The sequence below is a fragment of the Buteo buteo genome, chromosome 22 (assembly GCF_964188355.1).
Source record: "Buteo buteo chromosome 22, bButBut1.hap1.1, whole genome shotgun sequence".
NCBI lineage: Eukaryota > Metazoa > Chordata > Aves > Accipitriformes > Accipitridae > Buteo > Buteo buteo.
This window is the reverse complement of record NC_134192.1, coordinates 19,132,752-19,145,474: the sequence shown is the minus strand read 5'-3', so window position 1 is coordinate 19,145,474 and position 12,723 is coordinate 19,132,752. Positions and strand designations below refer to the sequence as shown.

The 12,723-nt window shown below is 35.0% G+C and overlaps 1 protein-coding gene across 6 annotated transcripts in view; it reads left to right on the top strand.

Moving 5' to 3' along the window:
* The window catches only part of DIAPH2 (diaphanous related formin 2), a 302,075-nt gene that overhangs the window by 87,485 nt on the left and 201,867 nt on the right, over positions 1 to 12,723 (top strand). For all 6 annotated transcript variants that reach the window (XM_075054004.1, XM_075054006.1, XM_075054005.1 and 3 more), the window contains 3 exons: positions 3,164 to 3,265; positions 4,724 to 4,818; positions 10,159 to 10,260. In XM_075054004.1, coding sequence (XP_074910105.1) covers positions 3,164 to 3,265; positions 4,724 to 4,818; positions 10,159 to 10,260 — 299 coding nt within the window. The remainder of the gene's footprint in view (positions 1 to 3,163; positions 3,266 to 4,723; positions 4,819 to 10,158; positions 10,261 to 12,723) is intronic.

The window sequence follows — 12,723 nt, the reverse complement described above, 5'->3', positions numbered from 1 at the left end:
TTTGAATGAAGATATAAGCCAGTGCTGTTACCAAAGTGCTGTAATGAATAATCACAGCACTAAACTCCAAGGTCTGTATGAAGTAATACAGGTGCTTTAGCTTCCAGATTGATTTTTCATCTTGCTTTTTTGAGCTACCCTATGTTGACTGCTATAAAATCCTTTTTTTGTCTCTCCCTCTGTTTCTGTGGCATCAAACCAAAAAGCACGTCTCATGTTTGAACAGGCACTTGTGAAAGAAGTAGCTGAAAAGAGTTGGGAGGTTGGTCAGCAATAGTATATACTGTATTATGAAATGTCTCAAGTAGCTTTTTATTTATTTATTTATTTATTTTTTAAAATTCTGTAATCCGTAGTCCTGTTACAGTTGAGTCACTGCTACAATGGACTACGTGATCAGAGGGAGAGAGCCACTAACAGAAGAGGGAAGAGCATGGGTTTTGATAGCTCTCTGATGCTTAATGTAATCACAAGCATGGGTCAAACTGTGTTGGAGAAATTTTAGTAATTTAATGTCTCTTTCTGCCTATTAGTCTTAGGTTGGTAAGATTGGTGTTGATGCTAGCCTATATTGTGAATTTGGTGCAGTCACATAAGCATCTGGTTCTAGTATTTCTCACGTTTTTTTGTGAATTGGCATAAAACTAACTTAAAGTCTTTGGAGTCTCACACTTGAAAAGATAAGGACCTTTGGAAAGAACATCTTCTCTGGTCTTTTCCAAGTGGAAAAGTTTTAATCTAACCCAGACATTATATATTTATAAAATGGATGATTTATAAGTGGTGGTGTTACAGCCCTTCAGGCTTAAGCAGGTAAGAGTAGCCACGGTTTGTTATAAAACTTCTGAACGTTTGGTCTTTTGTGTTCTAAATGTGGTTACTAGTTTCACAGCCATTAGAGGAGTGTAATCTGGAAACAAGTGAGGAGGGATAATAATGAAAATTGGTTATTTGCCCTGTACGGGCAGAATTACCGTTGTGAATTCTGACTCGGCCCATCCTGTATGTGTCTGTTTCTATAAAATATTGTATGCTTAAAAGCTGAGCCCCCAAAGCTGTCTTTATTTTTTTTGATACTGTAGTAGCCGAGTAACTTAATCCGTGTTTTGAGTTGAGCTCATATAACACCTTTGCCCTTGAACTCTTGCTCACAAAGGCGTTTCTCTCACTTGTTGTGTCTGATCAGGTGTATGTGAATTGCCACTGTAGGAAAAAAAGTTACCTTTGTGTGGGGTGAGGTTTGGTAATAAAAACATTTATGTTTCTCTTGTTTTCTTTTACTACTTAATATTTTTGTTACCTCTGCAGTTTTGCAAGCCACAGGACTGAAATGATTACACACTGAAATGTGGGTGTGTTATCTCAGCTGGTTACAGAACAGGTTTGTTTTTAGTGTTTGCAACTACTGTGACAAGTATAGTAGTCTGTGAGTGGGTTGTGAGGGTGTGTGGTGTTCAACATTTTAAAGACTCAATCATATATGGAAATCTGGAGGGTTTAATTCTTAAACAGATGAAGTTTGGAATAGGTCACTCATCTTCTTGAATAATTTCTCACACCTGTCTCAACAGACATAAATCTAGGCTTTTCAATAGCTTCTGTTCATATAACAGACCTCTAATTTTTATTGCTTTCTCATGGGACAACTAATTTTTAACTCTTGGGTGGTTTTTGTTTGTTGAGCACCTGATTTTATTTCCTTGTTTAATTGAGAACAATTAGTGGTAAGGGTGTGATTAGTTCATGGAGTGTCACTTCAGGATTTTAAACGGTACTTCATTATGGTTAAAGGGTCAGTGCTGGTGGGAATTTTGAGTATTATCTGTGTATTATCAAGTTGATGTGTAGCTCTGTCCTCTTACAAATATAAAGCAAGCTGGACATATTATGTAGTTAGGCTTGCAGAATAATGGCAGGACAAGGGGAGAGCAAGTATTGCATTGTTGAATTGTCTTCTCTGTTTAGCTTTTTCTGCTTTAGACTTTTTAGAGGTAGCAGGGCATGAGGGAACTATCTTGTACGAGCTTAGTTAACACTGGTATGAGAATGCCCAAGGTAAACTAATTATTCAAGCGGTATAAACCCAGTAGAATTATTTGGTGCCACATGTCTTCCTAGTGGTAATATGTATAAGGAGAAAAATAATTTTTTCTTTTGTTCTATTTTTTTTTTTTAAGTAGTTGAAACTGAGGTTTTGGGGTTATTCTTCACACTAAAAACTAACATCTTTTCTTAGGAGACACCTGTAATGAAACCCATGCTGATGAAATTAGTACAGCAAAAAACAATACTCAGAGAAGAAAGGCATATTTAGTCTGCTTAAAACTTCCTCTTAATTTGACTTTAAAGTTTTTCGGTTACTTTCGAATGACTTAAAATGTTCTTTAAGTTTAATTAATGTTGAGCATGTTAAATTTCTATTCCTTCAGTTCCAGGTATGTTATGTGATATTTAAAAGGAAATTAATCCTTGTTAATGGGTTTACTTAATTAATACTTAAGAAAATTCTGTGAGAATTAAGTATCTTAAATGATGCAAAAAATCAGCATATATTTTAAATATTTCAATACCACGTTACTTTATGTAATTTTAAGTACTGAATATAATGCTAGTGATCCTTGCTAATTAAAAATAAATCAATTTAAAATATATGGTATTTTCTTATTTGGTTTTGCTCTTTACCAGGGACAACATAAATAATTAGTAAAAACCTACCTTTGTGTAGTGTGATAAACCTCAAATTATTTATCTTACTGGTTTTGGATGAAGAACTTCAAATGGTATTGCGTTACTAGTATTTCAACAGGGGGCACTCACGTGCTTTGAGGTAACACCAAATCACTGTATTTTTAAAAGAGCTTGGAATAAACTGGAACTGAAGATAACAAATTTCCTGTGTTAAAATGTATAAATATAATTTGATAGTGCTTTGGAAAATTGGTCATTGTCATATTAACATTTTCATGTCATGTTCCTCCTAATTTTGTAAATTTGCTTTGTTTCTTTGGTTATTTTACAGTATGTTGGGGCAGTGCATTCATTTTGCCTTGGACTGATTCTAATAGATGCATTATTATGGCTTTCTAGCTGAGTTGCTATTAGTGTGTTAAGATTGAAGACTTGTAATAATTAATCAAGAATTTAATAAATATGTTCTTTCCAGCTAAAAAGACAGTAGAAGAATCCGAAGAAAAGAAAGTAGTTCAGTCAAAGAAAAGGGTTAAAGAGTTAAGAATTTTGGATGGAAAAACGGCACAAAATCTATGTAAGTGATGTGAAATGCATTAGGTGAATATTTAATTAGCATGTACACACACGACTGTTCTTAAATGTTTTTTGTTTATATGTGCAATATTCTTTATCTAAAAACTGGCTAATGTGAACATGAGTCTTAAGTTCAGAAGTTTTTTTACATGTATACTGAATTCAAATCATGTAACTTGGGAAAACTTAAAGTAACATGGAAAAATGGTGTAGATTTCAATGTTTATGAACTGTATTTTTTTTTTGTAACAAAATATTGATTCTTTTATTAATTGCTTTAGACTGGAAGTATAATTAAATGACAATCATTGGTTCAGGGAAGGCATGGTGTTGGTAGGTTTTGTGGGTTGGGGTTGAGAGGCCATTCCAAATGGTTCTTCCTGGTTAGAGCAATGGAGAAGTAGACCTTGATGGGGGTTAGACTTTTAAAGAGAAAAATATTATGAAATAGGGTAAGTTAGGTACAAATACTACTACTATAAATTATAAGGAAAACAGCCCTACCTCTTTTTTTTTTAACTTGCTGCTTCTCTCTTTAATTATGGGGGAAATCAATCATTAAGAGTAGTAGATTCTTGTATTTGAATTAGAAATACCATAAAATGTCACTAGTCCAACTATGCCTGTGGCAAATGAAGTGTATAAAACCAAATCTGTGCATTGTTAATCACCACATCCATGAGCACTTTTTATTAAGCAGAAAATGAACTATGACACAAGTTACATAAAACTTCAAGTTTTGAAAATATGGATGCGGGAAAATCAGCCACAGTAGTTAGTTTGAATATACAGCACTTTATTAAAATGGTATACTAATCAATCTGTGTTAGGAATACTTTGTAGTTTATTGCATGGGGCTCTGAGATGTTATAACATCCTGAGATCAAATTGCTTGGAGAACTCCATCTTTGAAGGTTTTATAATATACATTTTCTCTTGTATAAGTTTTGTTACCCTAAAAGGTGTTAGAGTTTGGGGGCTTTTTTTGTTTGTTTGTTTTTTGTCTTTGCCGAGCTCTTAATTATCCTTTTGACATGGAATTTTTTTCTAGAATGTCATGTAAATATCATTCACCCAACTGTAAATGCAGTACAACTATTCATACATGGTTATGAAAGCAAAAAAATAATAGGTGAAGTCTTCTAGTGGCTGAATAAGTCTCTTTAAGTAGTAATGTAGATGTTGCCATTCATAAAAGTAGGACTATTGCTAGAGATAAGTAACACTGCTAGGGAGCAACTGAGGCTGATTAAACAGTTGAAAGTGTTGTCGTAGTTTAATTTCTTAGAAATGAAATTCATTATAAGTCAAACTGCAATAGTGTGGCTCATCTAGTGTTTGTTTTATGTAGAAAACTTCTTAATTGTGAACCATCTTATTTTGAATCAAGATATGATTTTTCAGTTACTAGAAATTAAGTTTGCCTTCTTGATACTAATTATGTATTACTGAATTTCAGCAATATTTTTGGGTTCTTTCCGTTTGCCTTACGAAGAAATAAAAAATATAATTTTAGAGGTTGATGAAGAGAAGCTGAGTGAATCCTTGATTCAGGTATGTGAAAATATCTCTGGTTTTGTTGATAGCTTGTTGTCCATGTAAAAATGCTGTAAAGGTGTAACAATCCAAGAGTAAGAATAGTGTAGAGTTTCCTGGATGTCAGCTATAAGTGTATCAGTTGTGTTTACTGTTTTGTTTATTTCACTTCTGCTTTTGAATATGCTCACATGTAGCTGTAAAACTGTCTTTAAAAGACACTGTTAACAAAAGTACTTTTGAATCTCTTGCTTTATAAAGTTTCCCTTTCAAAAGGAAAGCTCTGATAATTCTAGTTTTTCAGTTTCCAAGACAAGCATTTACTAGATTCAGGCTGGTGAATAATGAAGTTTCATCAGGCTTCTTGTGGAAACAACTCAGCTTGTCACTAGTGATAGATGAAACTACCTGACTGTTTCAGGATACTGCTACAACCCAAAAACCATCTGTAAATCAAACCTGCTCTCAAGCTGGTTTGGTCTTATTTTGAGCCCCAAACCTCTCAGCTGGAGAGAAGGAGGTATGGAATACAGCTTCTTTACATCCTTCTCTGATTTCCTCACAGTAGGAGGAGAGCAAGTGTGTACACTGCCCCCCCTGATCTCCTGGGAGTGACACTGTAACAGAGAAACGTGTAAACCTGGAATGGTATACAGATATGTAGCACACCAATGATACTGGTGTTGAATTGGTTTATTTTAATATCATACACAGATTCAGATTCTAGCTGACGTACTGGGCCTCAGTTTGTTCTTTCATCCTTCCCCATCTCCTGCTTGCACCCTTGTCCCATTCCCTCTAAGGCTTTCTAAATTAATTTCTTCTTCCTTTCTTGGACCTGGAAAATGGTTATTCCAGGGACACTGGGCTGATGTGAGTTGCCTGGTCTTTTCACAGTTACTTATACAATTCATAACTTCTTCAAATTTTAAAATGAATGCTTTTTAATAAAATTACTATGTTGCAAAACATACAGTGTAAATGAAATTTATCAAATTAAATTTGCTTGTCTTTCATCTGCAGTTTTTCTTGTGTCACCAAGGCCCTCCTACATTTCTGGAGTTTCAGTTTCTTGAGGCTCTAAAGGAAGGGCCGCTGTTTACTCATAGACCTCAAACTCTTGAGCTCAACATACTGTTAAATTTTCTCATAGTGTCATATTCTGAGACTTATACTACCTAATGTGTTTGGAACTATATATTTGGTATCCAAAATTCTCATTCATATTTTATTTGGGAAATTGTTGGGTTGTGGGGTTTTTGTGAGTTTTCTTTTGAGGGGGGTGGGGTGGATTGATATGGCATAATGTTTTTGGAAGTTCCCATTTGATTGGAAACTATTTCCAGTCTGACTTCAATGATGTGTTTGACTATGGTGTCCTGCCTCAGGCCATGTCGACATGAAATTGATAAGCACTTCTAATATATGTTTACATTGCTAAAAATACTGTCTTTGACCACTGAGTATGTTTTCTCACAGAAAGCTTATGCACATGATACGTAGTTATTTGGAAATAAGTCAGACGTTCTAAGTTTATGTTTATTGATCAGGGATATTGGATCATTTGATTGAGAAGCCTACAGGATTAGTAATATCAAAAATCAATAGAGAGGAAAAAAACCTCACCTTGAATACCTTAAGTGCAGAATAGTTTCATATTGGTTAGTTATGTCTACAACAAATGTAGAGATATCTTGAGACCTAAATTAATAGAAATAGGATGTAATATGTTATGCTAAAGTGTAAGGTCATGATCTTACATGTTAATTGTAAAATGCTGGAAGCTAGTGTTGTAATGGTGGCTTATCAGTTGGAAATGATTGAGGATAACTAATAGTAAGTCTGTGCTCAACAGAACATGTATAGCCACCACTTTGGTATAACTGTATATGGAGCAGCTAAGCCCTCACCCAGTCCCAACCACTTGCCCTGGCCTACTCGTCGGGGTGGTGGGACCACCCCGGCTTATTTGCAGAATGAGAAACAGGGAAGGCCTCGAAGCTGCACAAGCCCTGTTCAATAGTATTAAAAACATTGGTGTGTTATCAACACTGTTTTGGTCATAAGTCAAAACAGCAGCATATGGGCTGTAGTGATGAAAATTAACTTCATCCCAGCCAGACCCAGTACACCATAAAAAAGGCAAATGTGATCGCAAGGTGTATCAGGTCAAGTATTTCCAGTAGAGAGGATAATTATTATGCTTTTGAATAATGCACTTCAAAGACCTTATCTAAAATACTCGGTACGTTTCTCAAAAATGGATTTAGAATGGAGAAGCTGAACTTAAAAACTACTTAAGATGATTGAGGGATGGAGAAACAGTCTACAGAAGGAAGCTGGAAAACATTGGCTTGATTAGATTAGCAATATAAATAGCTGAGAGGGGATATGACTACATTATAACCATACAGGGAGAAGAGTGATGTGCATAAGCATTGGGGAGAAAAATGAAGTTGCATAAGTAAAAGGCAACGTTAACACCAGAATAAATGTATATGAATTCATCATGAATGCAGCTATCTAGAAACTCAGCTGCTTATAATCTTCAAAAACCTGAGGCTTTGGAGATAGGTCCGCTTCTGAAGGGAATGGTGTGGCAGAGTTGCTTCTAATAGCAGGGACATTCAGCTGATAACCCAGAAGACATTCCTCCTGTGTTTCTAAAGATATTCTTACAAATGTATTGGGGTAAATGGGCTGTATCATCTACTTCATATTCAGTCTATTCTGGTTTATTTTTATTCTAATCTTCTGAGTTACTAATTTACCTGTTTAATGGTTTTCAATACTACTGATTGGAAAAATTTTACAAAGCAAACCTTGCTTTCTTAAATGCTTAGCAAAACTTGTGCTTTATAAAAATGTACATGCAGAAACTGCTTTGTTCTAAGTATCCAAGTAGTGAAAGCTAAATGGGTATTACATAATTGTGCATATAGAAAAGTGCTTTTTCAGTTATGTTTCCCAAGTCCTCATTTCTTGCTGGTTTTCAAAGTTACATTATAATACTTGCTAAAATTAATTGGATTAATCAGTTGGAGTACATGGTAGACTATCTACTGTTCTAACTCTTCCTTGAGGAAGACAGTCTAGGAAAAAATATTCTCAATTCCCAGTGTGTCTTTGAGAGAGTAAGTTCCTGTAAACATGCAGTTGTCAAACACCATGTTTAGCAGAATTCAGGGTGTTGTGACAGTGAGTAGTGAGTGATAGTTTCAGCCTCTTAATATCAGCCTTAGATTTCTACTTCTTTAATGCCTGCTTCATCAAGCCTGGCAGAGTGATCAGTAATCAAATGCTCCTAATGAACAAGTATATTGCAAGAGTGAGGGCAGGATTGGCATGTTCTAAAAATAAGACATCTGTACCTCTAATAGAACAGGTTTTCTGTGATTAAGTTTTTTGTGTCTGGAAAAAATACTTTTCTGTAGTGCTGGTTGCTTTTCTGAGTTTAAAAGGCACATAACTTTTTGTCGTATCAGACTCTTTTTGTGACGTAAACCTAAACAGTCATTATCTGTTCTCTGATAGTGTCAGTGTGCATGTCCTTTCTATTTTAACCACATCTTATGGAAACACATGGCAATGCACTCCTTCTGACAGGAGGGGAGGAGAACTTCTGTGCTAGTAACCTAACCAAGTTAAAGTCACGTGTTCTGAAATGTTTTACTTCTATGACTAGTGTTGCAGAAAGTATCAAAAGATTTAATTTTTGTAGCTGTAACACATTACTTTATCTTCACTAAAATCTGTGTTGTCATTAAAATCCTATAGAATTGCAACTCCATAGATGCTTTATTGGAAGTAAACCTCTAAACCTGGTGGTTCTGCCGTTTACTTATGCAAGTTTCAAAGGGCAGCTTTATAATGTAGGAGCTTCTTGTTGAAGAACATGGACTTACCCCTTTTCACTTGAATAACTTGGGACCCTCTGTGTTTGTGTAGAAGAAAAAATTATTTCTGTGTGAAGACATTTTTGTTTTTTCTTAGTTACTTGGTACAGGAATTGTTGCACTGTGGAGTTGGGTGAATCTCATTTTGATTTTCAGAAATTATTAATAACAGAAGTGCACTACTTCTTTGGCCTCTATATGCATTTTAAGTGTCTATAGATTATCCAGCATACAGGAACATGTTGCCTCCTTTTGCTATGTGGTTAGGAATTTGCCCCCTCCAAATTCTCCTAAGGGCCACAGTGGGAAAGCAGGAGGGATGCTGTGTTCACCTAGATCTGGAGGTATCTCTGCTTCTCTTCTATAGGTAAATGTCTCCAACTCACTCCCATTGATTTCTTCAGTGGCTATTGCTTGCCCATAACTCAGTGCCCTTTGAGAGACCATGGAATACACTTGCTTCCAAGCTACTACAGTGTTTTGGATTCCATATCCAGTATCCAAAATATTACATTATTTTTGTTTCTTAATTTTTCTTGTCATAAGTCTTTAATGTGAACAAAGGTGGTTAGCAGAGATTGGAAATGAAGTAAAGGGCACCCTCTGTGTGTGGACAGCTGTAGTGTAAACATCTCAGCTAATAATATTTTAATACACTTTGGTATTTTGATTGTAAGGTTTATGAATCTTTTTGAACAAAAAAGGCCTATTGACTCGTGCTTGCTTGCTTGAATGTAAATGTATACTTTTTTCCTTGAGGAGTTACAGTATTGTTTTGTTTTCAACTAACATATATATCAAAATTTAAATACAATCTAAACTTTTACGGAGTATCTCTTAAAGTATTCTTTAGCCTTAATATTTTATACATTTAGCATGTCTGTATTTAGAGATGTTAAGATCATATAATCACACAATTTTCTTTGGGGACATGGGTAAGATATCAAGCAAGTTCTACTTTTTGCTGAGTTTCATTATATTTGCCATCTGTACAATTTTGAGATGTTGCTTTTTTTTGTGTAAGGTGTTTTTAAGTGAAGTTTGTGCACAACTATTTTGAATGTCTAAAGATTTTTATTTTTTTAAGGTAGTTATGCCTTGTTTTACACAGACCAGTTATTTCTTGATTAATATTTAATGAGCAAGATATAATCACAAGGGCAAAATAAGATTGTAGATGGAGTGTAATTCTTCAGGGTCTGACAGCAACAAGGAGTTTTGTCTAACTTTTTAATACTGAGAAGACATTCTTCAAATTAGAGACAGTAACAGAGATGCTGATGTCTGTATTAAATAATTACTGATTTGATTTGATGTTTATATAGTGTTAAAGCTGCGTAAATAAAATAAGCTTCCCATAATTTCCTCATGCATTTCCATGTTGTGGTATTTTAAGTGTGTTATTTTAAGATCTCAGCTAGTTTAATACAACAAATTTAATATAATGCCTTGTTTGTTTTAGAACCTAGTGAAGAATCTTCCTGAGCAGACAGAACTCAATGCCTTAGCTGAATTAAAGGATGAATATAATGATCTTGCTGAGCCAGAACAGTTTGGAGTTGTGGTATGTATTCGTGCAATAATTAGCTGGAGAGTTCTATTTTGTCAAATAGATTAAAAAGAAAACTTTTAGGTTTAAATTATTTTGGTTAGTGTTTTTGCAAGTCCTACAGTAGGAAAAAGTTACCATCTATTTACATATTAGGTGTTTTTCTGGAAGAAATTATGGTATGCGATTAAGAGCAACAGGCATTCCTGTGCCAGATAAATCTTTCGTCTGACTGTGTTGTCTTGTCTGTTTATTAAACAGTTACGGAGAACACTCTAGGTTCAAGTAGTTAAATTTCTGAGAGTTCATTAAAAAAACCCATAAATGAATAGCATTGACAACTTTGATGAATTTATTCTGCTGTATCAAAAACTGTAAATACCCGAAAGAGTTAATATGCCCATAATAGCTCATGTCATGTTAAAAAAAAAAAAGAGGTGTAGTTTCATGTTAGAACTGTAATTGTAGATCGTATTCTGTTGCTTTTGCTAGTGTTCAATACATATATCTATTCTGGAAGTAGGGTTATCAAGTATTACGATGGCTAGAACCTGTCTCCGAAAGAAATTATAAAATTTGCATAAGTTACCCTAATATATGCTGGTAGTTAATTGTATGATACTGAGTACCAAGCTAGGAATTGGAAGACTCTCTTTCTGTTTCTGGTCTTCCAAAGACCTGATAGGTCCTTAGGCAAAGTAGTTCCTGTTTTCACTTCACTTTGTCAGTCTAAAAGATTATAATGATGATGATGGCTTCTGTAATGTGTTTAGAATTTCTCTCTTAATTCCACAGGAGCTAGGTTTGTTCTTGCTGGATTTTTATGGGTTATGTACATTAAAATGTATTAAAACAGAAATAGAGGTCTATTAAGAGGAAAGAGTGGAACAGCTTTTTACTAAAAAGCTCCGATTTGAGCATAATTTGGCTTCAGAAGTGCCTTTTGAGTGATTTTGGGGGATAGGGACACATTGGAACATAATTTGACCTAATGAGATTTTTGTAGAGGATTTAGAAAATGAAAGATATTAATGACTTCTTATGAAAAACTTTAGGCTATTGATTTTATTTTTTTAATAAATGGCATAAAGTTGTGAAAATGTTTTATTTCAAAACAAAGATGAGGAATTTTGGTGGAAGTGTGATACATTGGTTAGTCTTATTGCAAGGTCTGCAGTAGCAAAACATTACCATCTATTCATTGATGAGTAACAATCTAAAAATCTCTACACAGGTTTGGTACTTTTCTTGAAGGAATTATGGCATGCAATATATATATATAAATACAGTATAATATATTCATATAATACCTTTTAGATAGAGATTAAAACTTATATATGGATCTATATTATATGGATCTATTCTATATCATGTTTTATATACATATACGTGTATGTGTATGAAAAAAATCTGTTTGAAAGCACTGGATGAATACTTGGTTCCCTCTTTGTCATGTAACACACTTTCAGAGTGACTAAAACAATGTGATGAAATGACAGTAGTACTTCCAGCCCTACAACAAGATGGGCTTTTGATCCCTGGGAAGGAAGGAAGGCCGGAACAATTGCCCTGTCTACTCTCTGCTTTCTGCTTGTTGTTGAAATGGCAATGAGCAAGGGATGCCAGGGAGTGACTGATTTAACAAATGAATATTTCCTAATTTCCCTCCCACATAAATAATGCCAAACAGGTGGGAAATTACTTAGATTTTGTGCAAGGACAAAACTAAAATGTGTCTAAGGAAAACACAGAATGGAAGCAAACAAGGTGGAGGCATTAGGACAAATGAAGACTCTGATGTCTATGAATGCTATTCAGTTAACTATTTAAAAATAAGCAAAGAAATTCAGGAAATTGTGCATAATGGCCTTGATTTAAAAGACTTCATAGATATTTCTCTGCTTTACTGCTGTAAGTTCCTTTATGTTTCACCCCTGATCTTTAGAACTTGGATCCTTTCCCAAGTCGATCCCTTCTCCTGCCACACATTGCCCTTTTATAAACATACGTACCTTGTCTCATCTGCTTCAGCGTTTCTCCCCTATTCAGTTTTACTGCGTTCCTCTCTATAGCTTTTATATAAAGATATTTCTGGGTTAGTACACTGTTTATCTGCATCCTCCCATCATGCTGCTCTATGGTGGGTAGTAGTAAATTACCCTTCTGCTGAAGAAAGCTGTAACCGTGGCATTGCATTCAATATTCAGCAACCTTTGTGGTCAACAGTGTTTTCCTCATATACAGTCAGAATTTCCTGAGCGCCGTCTTGTATTTTGCTTCTTGTCCTATCAGCGTGCACCTTCAAGAATCCTACAGTTCCATCTTCTCTTACCTTCCCTTTAGGTAGCAGCAGATAACAGAGTCAAGAGCAGCTATTCAGAAAAGAACAGGTCTCGTGGATTAACCCTGGTAGGCAGCTAAGCACTGCGTGGATGCTTACTCACTTCCCCCTCCCATCCCCAGTGGGGTGGGGGGAGA